Consider the following 21509-nt stretch of genomic DNA (forward strand, 5'->3'; position numbering starts at 1 on the left):
CCCTACGGGAAACCACCTTCTGAACGCCGTCGCCGACTGGGATTAAAGTGTGTCTTTACTGCGGAGGGCCAGGGTCATTCTAGCCGCCAACTGTCCTAAGAAACAAAACCAACCGCTTCCAGCTACGCGCACTCCATCTGCCAAGCCACCCGCACGCAGATCCGGGGCGGCACCTCCGACGGGCTTTCGTCTAAAGCGGTCTTCGAAGGCTGACCCAGAGGAGGAAGCAGCTGTTTACCTTTCTTCAGCCCCCCCCCCACATGGACATGGGCCCGACTCCTGATGCGGCGAGTGAAGGCAGCGCTCCCATTGCTGTCCAAGCGTTTCTGGCCAACCTTCGCTAAACACACCTCGCATTATAGCCTCGGCCCTTGTGGGATTCTGGCCGCTCCCACTACTTAATGCGCGCCCCAGGTGGCGGAGGAGCCATAGGGTCTGGACCAAATTCCCCTGGCTAAGCCTTCATATTTATCACCCAAATGTGACGGGCAGCCCCCTCAAACGGCGACCGGCCCAGTTCAAAACACAGCCGGTTCTCCTCCGTCGCTAAGTACGACCATTGGGAGAAAATTAGTTTTATTTTACTGTGTACAAACACTCCATAGTTTTGGGCATGCCATGGTTATTGTTACATGAACCAAAGTTCATTTGGAAAGAACGGATCTTAGAATTCACTGACCCTCCCCGCGGTGAACATTACGAATTGGGAAGAAAACCCAACGCTCTCCTGACACACACCCCTCCCTGGTTTTTTTTTCCAGCGATTGCTCCCCGATTCTATTGGCATCCCACCCGCGTATCATGATTCAGCCAGAGTTTTCAGAGGAGCAAAGAATCATGCGATCAGTTGCCACCCCACCTAGAGACACTGACTGCACCATCGTTATAGACAACCAGGGCAGCTGCCCAAAGGTAGAATCTACCGCATGAGTCCCAATGAGGAGTAGCTGAACTTCGTGCCTTCTTGGACAAGGAACCATTCGCCATGGAGTTCATACGGCGGGCTACAACAAACACACACATGCTGCTCACGTTTTGTTTGTAAAAAAAAGAAAAAGAAGATGGGTCTTCTGATCACTTTGGTACAGACTATCGAGGTCTCTCAATGCGGTCTCCCTGTCCAATAAATATCCTTTGCACCTTTGATCAAGGACCTTTTTAGATGCACTTTCGGCAAAGGGCGATTTTTACTAAATTGGACTTGAGAGTAAGCTTACTACAGGGTCCAGAATTGCTGAAGGCTGTTGAACACTTGACCTGCGTTTAACACAAAGTTTGGACGGTTTGAATACTTGATAATGCCATTCGGGTTAGTGGGGCCCCCGGGGCTTTTATGGCTCTTATCAACGAAGTTCTCCATGATTTATTGTACAAGGGAGTTGTGGTATACTTAGATGACGTTTTGATTTACTCACAAACCATAGAAGAGCATAGAAACATTGGTTCGAGAGGTATTGAAACGGCTTTGCTCAACAATTCTCTCTTTGCCAAACTCTCCAAATGCTGTTTCACCTCGTGACCTCCATTGACTATTTGGATTACCGGATCTTCGCTTCGAAGGGCTTGAAGATGGATCCTGCTAAGATTGACGCAGTCACTCCAATAGCCTGCCCCCACCAACCGCAAAGAGCTCCAATCTTTTCTTGGTTTTGCTAAATTTCTATCGTGGATTCTTTATACCCCAATTCGCTGAACTGACTCTCCTCTCCACAGACCTCCTTTACGCTGAGTAAAAAAGATCCACTGTCCGCCAAGCCCGCCCCTTTCCTGGTTCTGCGAGGAGTGTCAAACAGCCTTTCAACTCTTTAAAGTCTGCGTTTACCATCGTAACCCTATCCTAAAGCACCCTGACCCAGATCTCCCCGTTTTGTGGTTCACGCGGATGCTCTCGGACAAAAAACACCCATTTGGGGCCCAGCCCTGTTGCAGAAAAAATAAAGATGGTAGGCTACTGGTTCCGGACGTGGCTTGTCTTAAGAAATTCTCTTGGTGCCTGAACTCAACTGGACTGTAGGGGATAAAGAGACTACGGCCATCAAAGTAGCATCTCTCCACTCAAGGCCACTGGCTGGAGGGGGCTAAACACCCCTTTCAGGTTTGGTCAGATCACAAAAACCTGGCAGCTCTTTCCACCCCTTCAAGATGTCCGCAAAACAACTTCGTTAGGCAATGATTTCCTTTTCTCGTTTCTCTTTTACAGTCCATTTTTTCCCTGGGAAAACCAGACGTAAACTGGTTGACGCTAGCTCGCTGGGGCCTACCTCGGGGAGGGTGGAGCGTGCCTTACGGTGACATTCCACGCACTGTTCTCTCCCTCCCAGTTGGGGCTGGCTGTCACCCGATCTCAAACGTCCACTCCGCTTCCACCTCCCATTCCTAGTCTCCGTCTCTCTCCTTTCCTGCGGGAACTTGAGGCGGGGCTGCACGAGCCTCCAGCCGGAAGAAAGCTTAACTCCCAATTGGCGCTTTGGAAATGGATTTTTTGGCGGAGGGGAATGGTACGCCCCTCATAAAGCAGAGTTCTTTGAAGAAGCACTTTTGACGCCCGGCTCAAGGGACATTTTGGCTTTCTGAAAACTCTGCATTTGGCCGCCCGGCAGTTCTGGTGGCAATTTGCTAATGCTAGCTGTGACATTGAGAGCATACATTAAGCGGCTGCTCGGTTTGTTGCAGAAGCCAAAACCATCTCCGGAGAAGCCCCATGTGGGCTATTGAAACCTTCTCCCGGTGGCCTCCATACGCCCTTGGGAAGTCATCTCCATGGGATTTTATTACAGGTTTGCCCGAAAAGTCGCTGGCAACCGCGGTTTTGTGGGTGGTGGTAGACTTATTTTCTAAACAAGCCCATTTTATTCGCCATGTCCGTCCATCCCTCCTCGGGCTCCCAAATTGGCAACGCGGCTTGTTCATTCAACATGCTTTTACCGCCTCCATTCCGCAGCGTTAAGGTGGTCTCCGACCGCTGCCCCCACCCATTCATTTCAAAGTTCTGGAAGGCGTTTTTGGGGTTGTTGGGGTCGCCCCGGCCGGTCCGCCGCCTCCTACCACGCGTTCAAAGTGACGTATGGCGAAGACGGAGAGAACTAGACAGAACCCTAGGAGGCAGTATATTACGCTTGTTACACCAACCACCACCAAGACCAATTGGTGCGCAAGCTTATTCCGCTTATGTGAGTACGCCTATAACAATGCGGTTCATAGCAAGTACAAAGAAAACCCCCTTTGAAATTGTGTCTGGTCGCCTCCTTCCCGCCGTTGCCACAAACTACCCGCCAACAGCTTTTGGACCCTCCAGAGTTTCAACAATGGGATTTCATCCCTAGCCGAGGGATGGAAAACGGTCCAGACCGCCTTACAACAAGCTAAGGGACTCCCAAAAGCTGTAAGCCGGATAAACACCGCTTCGGATTTCCCTCTGCGTGTGGGCTCTTGGGTGTATTTATCTACATGAAAAAAATCTCAGAGACGGTACATAAATTTTCCAAACTTGGCAAAAGATTCGTGATGGACCTTTGTCAGATTACTAAAGTGATGGAGGATGTCACTGTAACCTCGCTTAGATTTGCCTAACTCTCTTTAGTAACATATTCTATCCTGTCTTCCATTCCAGCTTGTCGCTCAAGGAGGCTCCCCGCTTCCGATAGCCTGGCACTCCACTACCGGAGAGGTCTTCTCCCCACCGACTATTATTGATGGTCACAGGCACTACCGTAAATTGACGCTTATCCTGACTCTCGCTTTAATCATAAGCAAAACGCTTTGCAATATTTTAGTCTCTTGGGTGGGATATTCCTCTGGAGTATAATCAATGAGTTTATTCCGAAAATATTGACGCCTTCACCCTTATTTCTGCTTTCCACCGCGCCTTCTTCCTCGCGATAAAACCTGGGGGGGAGGGGTCTTCTTTAAGGGAGTGCAGAGTGTAAAGGATTCAGCAATGGTGTTGATGGTGAAGTAACCTTGAGTGCATTCCACAGCCCGGGCGATGGGCCAGCTGCATCGGCGGAGACTTTATCTCTTGCGCTGAGATGAGGGACTCCGTTCCCATGGGAAGCAGGAAGGGGGATGGGGTGAATGAGTGTTATAACCTGTGCTTCATGGCGGAAGTGTCATTCTGCACCACCTACGCAGGTATCGTGAGCTTTCTAAGATGTCTTAATAAACGGACTTTTACATCCAAAAAGCCTTTTATTTCTGCTTCTATGGAATTCCTTACAGGAGGCGGCAGGGCCGCGAGAGCACGAGCGGGAGAGTTTGAAATGGGAGAAGGACAGGCGTCCTGCTTAGTGGATAGAGAAAGTTCCGGGCTTGAAATTGTAGGTGAAAGATCAAAAGGAGGGAGATCCATGGCAAAGACACCATGGACCTGCAGGCTGATGGCGACATAACACTGTCTCCACGTCAGGTAGCAGCGTTACATCGGCGCACGAGGCTCTTCTCTGTGCAGAGTGCGCCCGATGTTTTCCCACTTCTTAAGATTGAATGTCCCCCTTTCTGGGTACGATGGACATTGCCTATCAATCTCCTCAACCAATTCGCGCAGCTCCCCTCTCTTTACGGAGACCCTGCCGCGTTTCGCTAGCACTTTCAGTTCGCTAACGCGGCTTGTCGTAGCGTATACGCGGCTTTTACAAGCTTCATGCTATACCGGGTGGTTCGTCCAGACGAGAGAGTGTCCTAGAACGCCTTGATCCTCTGGATGCGCCAATCCAGCTGGATGGTCAGTACCGAGGGTAGGTTCCCTGGATGCGCCGATCCAGCAGACGCATCCCGGTAACCGGTGAAGCCTCTTTCCCAGGCTGACGGTGCAAGTCACGGGCGGAGGATCGAGGGATTCCCGAGGTTTTCGGCACCAGCTTGTAGATGCGTGGCTCCTATGAGGCTCCCCAGTGAAGAGATGAAAGACGCAGAGGTTTCATCTGGTGGAGACTGGAAGCCAGAGGCAGGGAAGCTGGATCCCGATGATCCTGGCAACTCTGCCAGGGCGCTCGCCTCTCACACCTTTTTTTTATTAGAGGTTTCCAATGGGGGCGTGTAAAGGGGTCGGGCAGGCGGGAGAACGGGAGGTCGGGAGAGCGGGAGAGCAGGAGATCATCATGTGATGCATGATCTCATCGGGCTGCTACGTGCGGGAGGAAGCATCCGTGTCTGGGTCTAATCTTCACCTGAGGGCAGGAGCCCTTTTGTCCTTTTGTATGGGACACCTGGTGACCGCGAGTCAGGCAGTTCATGACCCGTGACTCATGGGGGAGCGGGGGTTGGGGGAGCGTGTGCGCCCGGAAGGCCGTAGCCGGCACCGGCATGCCTGGCGCTCCTTCTACAGTTCTGCTGGGTTCTCGGGCTCACCCCTACACTTCTGGGTGACCTTGGGCCAGTCACAGTTCTCTCAGCCCACATGGAGGCACTTTGTAGCGCTTTTATTATATCTACACATATGGTGTCTGTAGCAGCAGAGAGATGGGGACACCGAAGTTACTGTTGAAAGTATTCCTTTAGAAAAAAGAGTGCGCTATATTTTTTAAACTGCCTTTTTCTGACTAGTTAGTATGTTCAACCAGTGGCGGAGCTACAAGAGGGAAGGGGGCGCTCCTGGGGTGTGTGAAAATCACCCCCTGACCCTGCCTCACCAGGCCTGGCCTTGCCCCACCGGCTGGCTCCGCCCATCGGCCTGGCCCATTTTCAGCCAGCAGAAAGCTGTTTTCTGCTGGCTGGAAAAGGTAAGTGGAGGGGGCCGTGGGGGAAGTGTGGGGCTGCAGGGGTGCAGAAAACAGAGTGCCCCCCCAGGCGCACTCCTGCCCAGCTACACTTCTGTGTTCAACTTACCTTTCTAGCATTGTGAGGGGCATTTAGGTTTCTAGCAGTGTGTAATAACACACTTATCTATTGTAAAACTTCTAGGAAGCAAAGTTGTTAGGGCTTCATTTATGTCCAGGTAATATGAAAATAGAACCATGAAACACACTATTGCTATGTCTGACTATTTCCTCCTTTAAAATGTTTAATTACAGATCAGTCACTAACAAATGTGGCATAGAAATGTTATAAGACTCACTTCTAGAGTAGGATACTTTTGTGTTTGGTTACAGCAAAGAAAATGTTCATTTTAAATGTAACTGTGCTTTAAAAATATGTTTGTGGGGTACTCCCATCATATAAAAAAGCTGCAGACCTTCTCTGTGTTGTTCCAGACTGGACCTTTATTTAAGCTTGCTTTCAAGGTTAGGAAATGCCACATTTGCATATTTTATATGAATTACCGTGTTCAAAAAATGAACAGTGGAAATTATTTTCTCAGTGTCATTAATTAGCCAGATTCTTTGAGAGAGACAGAATTTGGGGTGGGGGGTGGGATGTGTGTGGGAGAGAGAGAGGGGGGGGGCAGAATTTGTTCCACCACGTTTCGGTGGTCCAGGCTTGAGGACCTGGCACTGTGCAAAGCCTAATCAATCTGATGCCAGCAGTGCAAAATGGAAAAGCTTTATTTTGAGCTGCAGCCACAATAGGCAAATGACCAAAAGCAGAAGCAAAGTTACAATCAAAGGTTAGAGGTTATACAGGCATATAGATGTCAGTCACGAATACATCATTGTGTACATCATTGTTAGCCAACCTTTTACACAAGATAACAGGAGAAGCCCCTTTCACATGATTTCATACATCCCATGACCAGAAAATGGTGGCCCAAAAAAGTCTTAGAGTGTGGTGATTTTTCCTTACTTATGAGACCCAGGGCAACCTTCCAGCAAAGTTGCATATGAACCTCTTCCACTGTGACTTTGCATAACAATGAACTGGTGTTATGCTAATGTCTTTATCTCTTATCCTGGAGGAAGAAGAATCTAATTCATGGCTTTTCTCAATAGTTTATGTTCTCCAAGTACCCTGATGTTCAGGAGACTTGTAACTCCCTACAGAGTTATTGCCTATGTCAAGAAGGGCTGTTGACACTTTAATATCTTTTGATAGAGGTATAGTCTAAGCCAGGCATCCATAGACTGGAGCCCTGTAAGTATGCATAGGGAGCAAAATGCCAGTAAACAGGAAAGAGCTGGGTTTTTCCCCTCTTTGGTTCAGTTGTACTTTAAAAGGACCAATTTATATCTATATCTTCTATCTAATAAAATATACCCCTGGTTATGGTCTACTTATTCAGGCTGCTGCCACAAATTGAATAGACACCGTTGTTCGTAACGGCTCCAAATTGCAATGAGAGAAGTGAAAAGGGAGGGCAGAATCACTCTTCTCAGTGTAGTTAGGAATAGTTTTGATGGACTTTATCCAAGCCAAGTACAATGCTAAGGCAAACAAATGTAAATGAATACAGGTATGTGCAGTGAACTTAAAGCTTTAATTGAATTGCACTTACATTTCTGTTGGTGTGTAAGATATGCCATTCACCTTGCAAGTTTGAGATATTAAGTATTTTGCTTTAATGGAAAGAAACAGCAGCACATGCTTGGCAGGAGAAGAATGTTTCATTGGATGGTGTCTTTAAACTCCCTGTTCTTGACTCTGAAGTTTCCAGGTTCCATTTCTACTGCTGAGATCATTACAAGAAAAGCTAAGGAAACCATAGTAGCTAGATTTCAGTCCATTAGCCCCTTATAGACTGATAAGATTTGAACTTGCTATGCAAAGGTGTGGTTGATAGTATAGTATTGCAGGTGGGGTTTTTCCGTCCAGGGGGTGATTCTGCCTCAGGGAATGCAAATGTGAATCACCCCCTGGACTGAAAAAAACCCCACCTGCAATACTATACTATCAACCACACCTTTGCATAGCAAGTTCCACCCAAACGCTTACTGATTGGTTCCCCACCCAGGGACATGACAATATATGCCCCACTAAAACATTCCCTTCTCAAGTGTGTAACAGACTTCCCTCTGCGATACACCTCTGAAGATGCCAGCCACAGATGCAGGTGAAACATTAGGAACAAGATCCACCAGACCACAGCCACACAGCCTGGAAAACCCACCACAACCAGTTATTCCCTTCATCAGATACAAGTAGGAATGGAGATCCTTGAGTCCCTATATACTAGTTTGGATGTGTATGTTGAGTGTGTGTGTGGGGGTGTGTGGGGGTGTTAAAGAATGCAGGATGCAGAAGCACAGTGCAAGATGTGATCAGCTTTAATTAGAGCAGGGGAGAAATGCTTAGGGGCAAAAAATTAACATCTGTAGTGAGATAAGATCCTAGGTGTCCTTACTCGGGGGGGGGGGGGGGGGTTTTGATTTTGTAAAGGAACTCTAAAGTTTGGCAAGCTTATGCTGTAATCTCCTTTTAAGGGGTGTCTGGATACATGGGCCTTCCAGGGGTGAAAAGGGTACCTTTTGAATTCTGACACAGGATGGAGAGTGCAACCACAAAATGAATGCTTCAGGAGTTGGAGCCAACCACAAAACCTCAGGGAATGAAGTTAAGCATACCTCTAATGGTAATTCTTCAACATTTCAAGCAGATTTAACAGGATGTCTTTTCAAACGAATGTACTATTTTAAACTACTATTTAATCTCACACTTCTTGTCAAAAACCCTGCTGCAAGAAGCCCCAGCCACTTAAAAAAATATTTGGAGGGCACCAGGAGTGGTGTAAGGTGAGCATCCTGGCCCTCACCACCATGTTAGGGATCTCTGCTAAGGTGAATGGTTCTTGGAAGTAAGAGTTGTGTGTGCAGAAGATTTGTGCTTTAAAGCATGAGATTTCAGCAAGCTTTTTGTGAAGTCACCTGCTTGCCAGCTCATATTTCTGATTTTATTTTAGAAAGGCACTTGTGAAGAGCTGTGGCTTCTTCCATGAACCCCAGCTGTAAGTCAGTTGTGTTTGTACGATCAGCAAGAACAAGGCGGGGGAGTGGTGGAGGAAAACTCCCAAATGTCCTTGATAATCAGAAAAATTAGCAAGGGCCATTGTGAGAAGCCCTTGAAATGAAAGCAGTACGTGGGTTAATGTTTCAGCATGATAAATCTCTCATTTTTAAAAAGATGGACTGAATGATAACGTTTTTCAATTAGCCATGAGAAGGCTGTTAAATGCGTCACAGCTGATGGTGAAAATGTTGTAGGGAGAACAGAAGGCTCTGGAAAGGAAGAGAATGCACAGATTCAATCCACTTGTATTTAGGTTGCCAAGGCACCTGCCCTTACAGTGTAGATGCAGGCAGTGAAGAAGGATTTTTTAAAAATATTATAACACTTCAGAAATGCATACTCTGAAGGGCTAGAAGACTGAAATGCTGCCTTCATTGTAATTAAACCAACTAATACATTGGGCTTCTTGTGAGTGTGAATCAGTACCAAACAAAACAAAACATATTTGACTCTCCCTTGCAGCTTGTTAATTCAAAAAAGATATTTGAGACAACAGAAATCAAGGGAATTGTAGAAGTGGCTATCCTTACATTAAGTGCTTGGCTGGGTTTCTTTCTATAGGTTGTTTGATACGTAGTAAAATCCTTTTTCTGGCCGTTCTTTCCTGTGTGTTCTCAGCAGAGGCACAACATATTTGCAGTCGAACTGCATTCCTCGGAGGAAAAAGTATAACATCCAGCAGATGTGCAAATAATTCATTTGAAATTCTTATATCTTACCCGGCCTGAATAAAACACAATTCATAATAAAACACATAGGCATTTCTGTAATTGACACAAATTGTTTATTTATTATTTGTTTTTAATAGCTATAAACAAATAGTAAGCAGTAAACTAAGTGATGGTAACATTATGAACAGTAAATGATCATATAATAGGCACAAATTGTTTTGTTTGACTGTTTTCAGGATGCATAAATTGGAAGGGAAGAAGCTGCATTGGTTACAGTCCATACACAGTTAAACATGGCTTTCTTTCACTTTGTCTTGCAATGCACTTCTTTATTTTTATTTAATTCTTTTATATCCTTCCTTTCTCCCCAGTGGGAACCCAAAGTGTCTTACAGAATTATCCTCCCTGTGAGGTAGATTAGACTGAAAGCATGTGATTGGCCCAGAGTCACCCAGCAAACTTTAACCATGAGTAGGGATTTGAACCTGAGTCACACCGATATTAGTCCAATACGCTTACACCACACTGGCTCTCACAATAACAAATGATTCATTCAGGAATAAAGGGTGACATTTTGTGAAAATGCCTTTAATTCTAACTAAAGAGAGCTTTTTTTTGTCCCCAGCCTGTCCAGGTTCAGTCCCATGAGTTTCAAATTTTTTTCGTTGGGGGGAGAAGGGGAGAACCACTTGCATTAGATACTCACGTTTTTGGGTTACCCTAAGGAAAGTTTTGTGTTTCTGCTTACAGGAGAGTGGGTTGTTGGACAAATGAAATTATTATTGCTCCCAAGGCTGTGCAGCCCAGACTCAGAACAATGTCTGTCCTGTGGCAAATTCTGACCAGTCACTTTAAATTTTTAAGAGAGAATGCTACTGCCTGATTTTGAGGGGCAAGTTCTATACCTGTTGCACCTGTGTTGTTGAGACCGCTGCTGCTGCGAATTCTGCCTTGAGTGACTTTTCTAAGAGTTTAGCCTCTGGGCAGAGTCTGAACTCCTTGTGATATTGCTCTCAGCTTCACTGGCATGTATAACATCCCCTCACATTGTTACGGTATGTGTCCAAGAAGGGGATGATAAAGTTAAAAGATGGTAAAGGCTTGTCGAAGGCTTTCATGGCTGGATTCAACTGGTTGTGGTGGGTTTTCTGGGCTGTGTGGCCGTAGTCTGCTGGATCTTGTTCCTAACGTTTTGCCTGCATCTGTAGGTGGCATTTTCAGAGGTATATCACAGAGGGAAGTCTGTTACACACTGTGTCCAGTGTGAAGGGAATGTTTTAGTGGGGTATATATTGTCATGTCCCTGGGTGGGGAACCAATCAGTAAGTGTTTGGGTATAACTTGCTACGCAAAGGTGTGGTTGGTTACCATGTCAGACTGCACAGGGAGGCCATTGAAATTCACAAACATCAAGACAACTTCAACAAGAAAGAACAGATTCTGAGAATTAACAAAGCTTGGCTACTAGTACTTAAAAACACCATAATCAAAGGCCAAGGGCATGCTAAGTTCATGGACAATGGACTCCACCCAAACACAGGATTTGCATTCACCAATACTGCTGCTGCTGCAGGGAATGCAAATGTGAATCACTCCCTGGACTGAAAACTCCCACCTGCAATACTATACTGTCAACCACACATTTGCATAGCAAGTTTCACCCAAACATTTACTGATTGGTTCCCCACCTGGGGACATGACAATATATACCCCACTAAAACATTCCCTTCACACTGGACACAGTGTGTAACAGACTTCCCTCTGTGATACACCTCTGAAGATGCCAGCCACAGATGCAGGCGAAACATTAGGAACAAGATCCACCAGACCACGGCCACACAGCCCAGAAAACCCACCACAAACATGGTAAAAGCTGGGTTTTTTTCCTTGAAAATACCTGTGTCACTTTCTAAGAATAAGTCTAGGAGAAAGACTGTAAATAATTAAATCTAAGATGCTGTATATGAAGCCGTGAAGTGTTTCTGAAACCATATTCTTATTTAGATGCGATGCTTTTGCTGATGTAATGTGGATTTTATCAGCATTCCCTTTTTTGGAAAGTGGGGGGAAACTGGAGCAACAAATGATGGTGTGACTCTGCCAAGATAAAGTAATAGCTGGGAATCTGCAATGGTAGTCAGTAGAGTTTCTAACAGCGCCGTGGGTAAAAAGGGCGTATGCTGTTAATAGGGCTGGATGTGCAGAAATAGGAAGTTAAACTCATCATGGCATGGAGGTAAACAACATATTCTAAGCCTCTATTACAGGGAAGGAACATTTTTTTCTCCAACCTGTTGACAACCTTAGTTACATGCTGTGTGCTTTTGAACGACTGACAAACCGACATATTTGAAAGAAGAGACAATGATAAGAATGCAGGAATAATCTGAATAGAATAGGAAATAATAAGTAAATGGAAACAGAAGTATGAAAAAAACTTGTTTCTCAATCTCTTTGGATGCCAATGCACCTTTTCTGTTTATTCGTCTGTACTTGCTGACTTAAGATTTCATTCCTATAGATCCTGGTTCTGAGTAAGTCTATTGAAGTCTGACAGACTGACTTCTGAGTAAACACGATTCGTCTTAAGTGGAGGTGCACTTTGGTGTCCAGGTCTCCTCTAGTGTGTGCTTCGTAAGAACTCTTGAAGTAAACTAAATAGTACTTGTAACTTCCAGTCCCCAGTCTTACAAGGCAGGGAAGTTCAAATGTTCCATGCAAACCTTCCTGTTTGCGTGGGATTTTTTTAACTTCCCTGCCTTGTAAAATTTCAGCTCATTTGAGGTTCTGATGAAAACAGAAACACCACAAAAGAGAAAGATTACAGAATAAGGTCACAATCCAAACTACTAAGAAGAGTGTGCCAATATATCTTAAGAGGTTAACAAGGAAGAAAAACTATATGGTTGGAAATGTTCTCTCAAGAGAAGGCTAGAAAATCTGAGGCTGTGTAACACATCAATGGTGCAGGAATGTTCCTTCATGCAAAACAAAAAATAAATTCCACCATCCCACAAACAGAAAACTAGCATTCCTCTGATGTATGGTTTTTAGGAGCAGGAAATTTTGTATTAAGGAACATTCAGCCATGAGAAATGCAACTTAGTTCACCTGCACTCTGAAATGGTATAGTTCAAACACTTAATCTGCTTCTTGTTATATCTAGATCTGAGTAATCTTGAAAAGAGAGCAGATCCACTCTTCCCCCCCACCCCCAAATCAGAAGCCAGATCTTAGTACTGCCCTAGTTAGCATTACTGTGAAGCCTCAGTATGCATTATTTTAAATCCAGCCTGGATTTAAAGTTATTTTTTAAGGAAACATACAATTTTAAAGCTACATTGGGGGGTGAGTGAAAAAAGGAAGAAAAGAGAGGTATTTTTCATATACCTCCCAAAGATAGATTTTAATATTAAATGACTTCGAACTGTTACTGGTGCTATTCTCTCTAGGCTGGAATAGCATACCTGGTTAGGAATTTGGTGACAGGATTATGTAGCCATCGAACAGTGAGGGGGTTTTGCAGTTTAGTTCAGAGTGGCAGGTGTCTGAATTATCCTGTTCAGGATGTTTTGAGGAGCTTTGCTGTTCTGAAATGACCAAGCTGCCAGCCCCAGCAGACCAATTCTTCATGATTCCCATGTCCAGTTGAAGTTGATTTTTGCCTCTTTCCATAGCAAATGAACAAATGATTTGGGTGCTGTGTGGTTTCCGGGCTGTATGGCCATGTTCTAGCAGCATTCTCTCCTGACGTTTCGCCTGCATCTGTGGCTGGCATCTTCAGAAAGCCACAGATGCAGGCGAAACGTTAGGAGAGAATGCTGCTAGAACACGGCTATACAGCCCGGAAACTACAGAGCACCCAAGTGATTCCAGCCGTGAAAGCCTTCGACAATACATTGAACAAATGATTATTCCAGTTAGCTGTAGTTGACCCCCATGTTTGAAAGTCAGAATTGTGGTGGTAGATTTGGGGACAGTAAGGACTGACTCCCATATCTTTCACATCTGTTAAAGCTGTTAAAGTATAGAATTGTACATATACATTTTAAACTGTTATTTAGTCTGATTCTGCTTTGGAGACTTGGAGCATGGAAAAAGTTTATATATCTTCTGCTAAACTCCTGATCCAGTTTGGCAGAGGGTTCCAACGTGGTCCCCATAGGTGCCATGGCACCCACCAATACCTTTTCTGGCACTCGCTAAATGTTTTTAAGAAATGGGTGGTGCCAGGTAGGGTTTTTGCCTAACAAGGCTTCTAATTGGCTGTTGGAGATTTGATTGGCTGTACAGATTTTTTTAAAAAATGTTGCTTTGGCAGCAACTGTCGCCACAGCACGAAGATCTGTACTGTACTAGTAAAGTTAAGCTGTAGGTATAATTTGGTGACTGGCTTTGCCTCCTTTGCCACCATTTTGTGGCAGCCATTTTGTTGCTGTGTCCACTGTACTGTGTCAGAATTCCAAATATACCTGCAGACTCAAAAATTTTGGGGACTCCTGCTATTAGGCATCTGGGGTCTTTTCATCCAGTTCTGGAAAGATCTGCTTTCTATGCGTTTGTGACAATTATCTTTTTGTTGTTGTTGTTGTTCAAAACAGAAGTTTTGCATTAGCACAAAGGAACCTGATCATTTTGCAGCCATTGTAGGCTTCCACCGGAGGATTTACTGAAAAGGCCAGGAGAATAAGGAATCTTCCTGGTGCTCTCTGCCTTCTTCCTGAGTTTCCCCAGCACAAAATATCCTAAGGTCTTTATATGGAGAGATGATTGGGATCCTGTCCCAACAACGTTTTACTAACTTTCAGTATATTGACTGCCAATATGCTGGGACAGGGAGAGATAACGAGCATAAACTTGAAATTGTGCAATTTACTTTAGCTACCTCCCTGGTTATCATTGAGCTGTGAAGAGAAGGGGAAGAAAAGAGAAGGAGCTATGAATGTTTTCTGTGTGAATTAATTTGTTTTCTAATCCTTATATTGAATTGACTGTGTTTTTCTCTCTCTCTCTCTCTCTCTCATTTCTAGTGAGGGCACAACAGAAGCAATAGACTGTCCTGGTCAGCCGAAATCTTCATTGGAAAAGTTTATGGTCAGGTTGTGCACATACCACCAGAAGCGCTTTGTCCGTGTCCTGAATGATATATGCACTGAAGTACAGCCAGGCTGTGAGGGCCAGCAGTTACCTGGAGCAGCAAACATGGATGTGTCTTCTTGTAGCTCAGGCTGCAGCCATTATGATACTGAGAACCGAGAACTGGGAACTTCTTGCTCTGAACCTAAGCACCTTCCATCCCTGGACCCTGAGCAATCAGGGCCTCATGGCTCTCTGCGCATACTGTGTCATGCTCTGAAGCAAGCTGTGGATCTGAAGTCTTCAGACAGAAGAGAAAACTGCACCCCTCTTGTCAGAAGAGATTTCTCTGAACTTCCTAGCATTAGAACAAATTCTGCAAGTCCAAGGGATAGTCCCACTCAAGGGTACCTTACCACTTCCAATTCTTATTACTCTGCTAAAGGCCTGGAAGGGCAAATCTCTGGCAATGAGCAAGAAATGGGGATCAGAAAAAGTGAGGATGACAAAGACCAGATTCAAAGCAGAGCTTTGTTGGGAGGTTACATTGCTGCAAAAGCATCGAATGTAAACACTAGTGAGGATAGTTTGGAGAGTCGTCTGGGCTCTCAGAAAAACCTTTTCAAACCTTTTCCTGATGAGACCAGAGAGCCAGTCTTCTCAGCAAGCTCCCCTCGGCGAGCAGACAAAGAGAATGCTTTGCAGTGCAGCTCCAAAGCCTCTTTGCACTCAGATATAGAAATCAATGACCAAGAAGCTAGGCCGAAGGTAGACAACCATCTCCAATCTGTGGGGAAGAGCAAGGGGAGTGGTCATATGCATCCTGTTGACAAGACTCATTTGGAGAATGCCAAAGACATCTGGCTGCCTGCTAGCCCTGTGCCAGGGGGTCACCACAAAACCACCAATGGACACTCAAGGGCCAAGAGCATCTCAGTCTCCTCCAAAAGCACTCGTAAGAGCAAACGATCCTCAGGACTAAGAATAAATGACTTCGACAACCAATGTGACATTGTGTTTATCAGTCAGCCTATTACAGAGTGCCACTTTGAGAGTAAGAGGGCCGTGTCTTCTAGAAAAACAGCAAGGAAGAGTACACGTGGATACTACTACAATGGTGGTTGCGCGGAAACTTCCAATTATTCATACACCCTAGCAAAAAAGGTTTTCATTAATACAGGAGAAATTAGAGACGCTCCAGCACCAACGACGGAGGTCCTGTCTATCCCAAGTCAGGCAGCAGTTCCAGTTGTGAGTGAAGATACTGAGCAAAGGCCTTCCCTTGTGGCAGTCCCGCAGGCAGATTCCTCTGGCAAGAAAACTCCGGACATAGCGGAGCCCTGCTCAGCTGAAAACGATCCTCCTGAAGCTAGTTCTGCTGAGACACCTGCAGCTACCCTCTCCCCACTTGCCTGCCCAGATCTCAATGCAGATGAAAGCAGCTTGTCTGCCTCTTCATTTCAGTCTGCAGTTGTCTCTTCCCTCCAACTAAATGAACAGGAGCTGCAAGAGCAAACTGATGCTGGTGATGTGCTGCAGACTAGTAGCACCATGGACTCCTCTAAGAATAGCAGTCCTTGTGAAGATGGTGGCAGTCCAGCATATTCTGTGCCACTGTGCATCTCAGAAACTGCTGATGGCAAAGAAAACTCTTTGACCTTGGAGAATATCCCAGAGCCTTCCAGTCTTGTAAATCAGGAGCCTTCTGTTAGTGTGAATCTGCCCCTGACTGAAGAGCTCACAGCCAGAGTGGACGTGCTGCCTCCCTGTGAGGGGTCTGCTACTACTGTAGACTTGCCACCATCTGCAGAACCACCAGCTGATGTGGAACTCCCATTGCTTTCCCCTACCGACCTTGCAGAACCCCAAGCAGAGTCTCCTGCTGTTGACCCTCTGGATGCTCCTGTAGTCCTCCCTGCAGAACTCCCTTCAGACACAGAAATAGTGTCGTCTGGGGATACTATTGCCAGTGTGAGGGCAGCTTCTTCAGGGGTGTTTCCTGCCAGTGTAGTCCCTGAGACTTTTGCTGATTTGGAATCCTCAGAGCCCACTGCTATAGACTTTGTGGAGGCAACACCTGATAAGGTGGATCTTGATGTTTCTCCACTCGACTTCTGCTCTGATGCTACAGAGCTCCCTGCCCGCATGCAATGTGATGATGCAAATGGAAGCATTACCACTGAGCCCAGTGTGGAAGCGACTCAGGACAGGGAGGAAGACCAGACTGGAAAAAGTGAGACTGTGTTGCCTGTTGTAGATATTGGTGAAAACCGGGAAGCGGGCATTATAGAAGAAACAGGTGATACTAGCAAGGTGAATGAGAACAGGGAAGTTGATGGCAAAGCTCCACCGGTCTCTGGATTGTCAGAAACAAGTGGCAAGGGGGCAGTCTCTTCCAAGATAAGCACAGACAAAAAGCGAAAGAGAGAGAGAAAACCTCAAGTTGTATCTGATCGCCGCCTTCGGAGCCAGCAGTCCCTGCTGCCCACAGAAGACAATTTTGAGCCACCCAGTTCACCCGCTTCCGTGCAGCTTCCTCAGCTTCAGATCAAGCTTTCTAAAAGTCCAGGTGCTAAACATTTTAAGAGGGAGGTGCATCTTGATGGGGCAGCGTCTGTGAACTTTCCGGGTGACGGTGCCCATGAAACACTTCTCACTAACATTGGGAACACCCAAGATGGAGACTCTGAGCAGCAAGCAAAGAATGGAAATGACATCATAGAGAAACAGACGAATGAAAACCTGTTGTCAGGAGAGACTGCAGCAGAGAAAAGTCAGAATGATGATGACAACAGTAAGCCAGGGACTATGCTTGAAATCTGTTTAGAGGCAAATTCTGACAAGAGAAGTGTTCATGTCCCAGCAGACATCTCTGATGAGGATGAACAACAGATGAATAGGAATCCAGAAGCTCTAGAGAACCCTGACAGTGCTGTGGAAGTTAAAGAGGTGTTGCACACTGACCAGGCAATCACTTGCCAACCTGGTAGCAAGGATGAAAGTAAGAATACCCCACTGGAGAAATCTGTGAAATACAAGAAGCCGTCCCTCCAGTTCTATAACTTGAGACACACCACTGCCCTTCCTCCTGTGGCAACTGTCCAAAAAACTACACCAGAAAAAGTAGTTATAGAAGCAGACTCTAATGTCGTGGCCCAACAAGAAGCTGGGAATGAAGACCCCATTGGTTTTAGCAACATGGAGTTGTGGTCTGAAAACAAACCCAGATTTGTGGAATGGTGTGCTGAGGAAGAGAACCAAGAACTTATTACAAATTTTAATGCCCAGTACATGAAGGTCCAGAAAGGGTGGATTCAGCTGGAGAAGGAAGCCCCACCAGCTCCAAAGGTCAAGAACAAGTCTGACAAACTGAAGGAGATCTGGAAAAGCAAGAAGAGGACCCGGAAATTCAAAGGGTCCACTGAGGTCCAGAAGCTCTCTCCTGTTCAGATGCTGTTTGTGAAGGCATTTAATGTATCCAACATCTGCAGGTGGTTCATGGAGACAACTGAAACCAAGTCTCTGGTAATTGTGAAGAAGTTGAACACACGACTCCCAGGAGACATCCCTCTCATGAAGCTTCCACTTCAGAAGGGCACCTCTTCTGGAATCTACCCAAGTTCCATTCAAGCTGAACGTCTGAAGAAGCACCTGAAGAAGTTTGCTGCTATGATTCCAGCAAAAAACACAATAAAAACTCAAAGACTATGGGCTAAGCTTCGAGAGGCCACCGAGGAAGCTGAGCCAGAGCAAGTGGCCAGTCCGAAGCAGATGTCTCCCTCTGATGTGACGGTGGAGCATACCGTTGAAGCCAAACCCCAGCCCCGTCCAACCACACCAGTGCAGACCAGCTCACGGATTCTGAGGAAATGCTCCAACTTGCGAAGCAAGCTTCCTGGCCAGCATAAGGTGGTCAAACAGGAGAAAAATGATGGTGTAACAAAGCAGCCCTCAGCTGAAAGCAAGCCAAGTAGGAAGAGTCTGTGCATTAAGCCACTGATGTCTCCAAAGCTGGCCCAGCAGGTCAAAACAACCCCACTTCCTACTAAATCTGTTCCGATTGAACGAGGAGGAAAGGAAAGAAAAGGGAAAGGCAAGCTGCAGGAGGACGCCCGGTTGAAGGGCGAGCCTCAGCCAAGCAAAAAGAAGTTGCTGAATGAGAGCAGCAGGGCACAGAGTCAATCGAACAAGCTTCCTCTTAAAAAGCTGAATAAATTAAAGCATTTGGAAGCCCCTGCTACTCGGAAGCAGATGGCCACGGAAAGAAGCAATAAGCACACATCTCAGAGTGAGAAGACGAAGAAGCCACAGGCTGGGAAAAAGAAGCCTTCCGTCCAGAAAGGAAAAGCAGCCCCCAGTCAAAAAGTTACTCTTCCTTCCAAGCAAGGAGGGCTTGCCAAGCCTCCGAAGCAGAAAGTGGCGCAAGACTCCTCCAGCCGGCCTCCAAAAGGGGCTGCTAAAAGAATAGCAGAGCAACAAAAAAAGCATCCTCACTGCAGGTCAATGAAAGAGCTATTTCCAACAGAACAAAAAAAGCCCAAGCAGCAAAAGGCTGGGAGGGACGATAAACATTCTTCACCCTGTAAACGCAGGCGGCTGGATGCAAAGTAGCACCCTTGAGTTAGCGGGGGATAGGTCACGGAAATCCTCCCTCATGCATTAAGTAGATCCATTCATGACCTGGGGGGTGGGGGGGGAGGCATCAGGCAATATCTAACTGAAAGGTCAAGCCCCTCTCCCTGATTTTTAGGAGCCCGAGCTGTGTTGCCTTCAGAGTGGGACACTGTTCTTCTCTGCTGCCGAGAAGGGAAGTTACTGCGTTTGAAAGTTCCTAGGCTTTTAACTGGGAACTAGACAGTTTCAGTTCAAAGTACAGTGCCTTATTTATCATTTTAGGAAATAAATATAGTCTGCGTGATTTAAAGCCTGGCAGTTTATAGGTAATGCACAAGCACTTGTACTGTAATGGAAAGAGAACAACTTTTCATGCACACCCCATCAATTTTTGCAGCCCGTTGGCTAGGATTCACACAGGAGCAGTCCCCCACCCCCACCCCTTTTTGGCATCGTAGCATCCTGGCTTCATTTAATTCAAGAGTAGCATTTTAAAGCCAAAATCCAAAGCATTTTTTTTCTTTAATGCCATTCATCACTATCAGGTCAGAATGGTGTAATTTATTATTACGATGTTAATACCTTCTATAAGGTAGAAGCGAGATCTAGGGTTTGGCTATGTTCTAGCTTGTCTTCTATAACAAAAAAGATTCTCTGTGTTCTGCTTCTTCAGTCATTGGGGTAACTCTGGCCAGCTTTGTCCAAAAATGGAGATTGCTTCTTTGTCGGAATAGAGCCCTTCCTTGTTAAGGGCGCATTACCTGTCTTTTCTGATATTACTCGTAAGATGCAATATTCAGAATAATGGTTTCCCTATTTTACAACTGAGACACATTGTTGGAGTACTCCTGAAAGATGATTGGCTGAATGAGCATCTGAGCATTGATGGACAGCCACATAACCATCCCAAGTAAAGTCTGCATGCATCTTAAAATGGTGTGTCTGAAAAAATAATGTTGGAAGCTACCCATAGACTTGGTGGCCTTCTTATAAAGGGCCGGGTGTTGCTTCCATTTCTGTATTTTCTATGCAGTTTCTGCAATCCCCCTTTCCTTAGTTTTCTGTTCTTTAGATGTTTCAAGGCTTTTTAAAAAAATTAAAGTTAGAATGATGCAATACAGACTGTGAATTAACTGGAAGTATCGAGTGCTTTTGACAAAAGTTGGTTGGATTGCACCTTGAAACAAAGCAAACTTTATCTTCTTCCCTGGCTTAAAAGGCTGTACTTCTAGCTCTAAATGCTCACAATGTTCCGTGCAACTTTTAGAGCCTCATCTTCCAGGTTTAATCAATGAGCTATGTAAAGGTCAAGAAGTCATCGCTGTTCATACAAGATATTCCTATGAAAGCCTGTTAGAAATGCAAACAGTACGCTTTTCAGTTCAAACATTTGTAATGGATCCAGCAACAGGGAAAGAGGATTTTTCTCAGGGGAAGTTTCCTGTTCCCTGTGCTTTGTGCTACCCATCTGTTGGGTAATAGTTGTTGCTTCCACTATGAGTCCGGGGAGAAGAGGCAAGGCCTGGCCTTTTATTTATTTCTGCAGTTTCTCTTTGAGCCACAACAAAGACCAAGCTGTTTGCTTAGAAACTTGTGCAAACTTCCTCTCGTTTGCTGTGTGTGGCACCCAAGAGCTTCCCATGAAGGCCTTTAAATTGCTTGACCTTTCAGAATAGCTTTCCATGGATACCATCTGAGATCTACGTACTCAAGCACATCTTTACACATGATTATATTAACTGGCTTGAACCAGTCTTTCCAGTTGGGAAAGGATTTATTGAATAAAAGAAAAGGCAAACCCTTCAGGGAGTATGAAGAAGACAGAGGCATGAATGAACTGGTGTGGTTTTTTTTAAAGGGGGGAGGGTATGTTAGCATTGGCACTCCTATACCAAAGCTCATTACTGCAGGCAAAAAACTAGTTCTGTAATTTTTCATTTATCAAAAGGTTTGCAATGAGGCTTCTGAAAATGCAAAGCCCACAAGGCCCAGCCATTCAAGGTCCGTGGCCTGGGGGGGTGCACTATAAAGCTGTAGGACACGTCAGGGTGGACTCTTTTCTAACGAAATAAGTTTTGATTTTTAACTTCTGGTTTTAATCATGCTGTATACAATTAATTTTGAGTGTTTAAACCTGTCCATGCATTCCTTGTAAAGGTTGATATGAATGTGTCTGCTGTTTTAATTGCACATATTAGATGTGTTGGACATTCCAGCCCTTGCATTAACAGGTATGTAATGAATGAGAGGAACAGATAAAGGAGTCAGAATTTC

The 21509-nt window shown here is 45.4% G+C and overlaps 1 protein-coding gene across 1 annotated transcript; it reads left to right on the forward strand.

Moving 5' to 3' along the window:
- The first annotated feature begins 801 nt into the window (after positions 1-801).
- On the forward strand, positions 802-21509 carry LOC125438455. Its single transcript, XM_048506897.1, has 3 exons — positions 802-912; positions 10296-10303; positions 15812-21509. Exons 1-3 carry the CDS (start codon positions 802-804, stop codon positions 19230-19232), a joined length of 3540 nt encoding a protein of 1179 aa, XP_048362854.1. The 3' UTR covers positions 19233-21509.

Source organism: Sphaerodactylus townsendi, linkage group LG08 (genome assembly GCF_021028975.2).
Source record: "Sphaerodactylus townsendi isolate TG3544 linkage group LG08, MPM_Stown_v2.3, whole genome shotgun sequence".
NCBI lineage: Eukaryota > Metazoa > Chordata > Lepidosauria > Squamata > Sphaerodactylidae > Sphaerodactylus > Sphaerodactylus townsendi.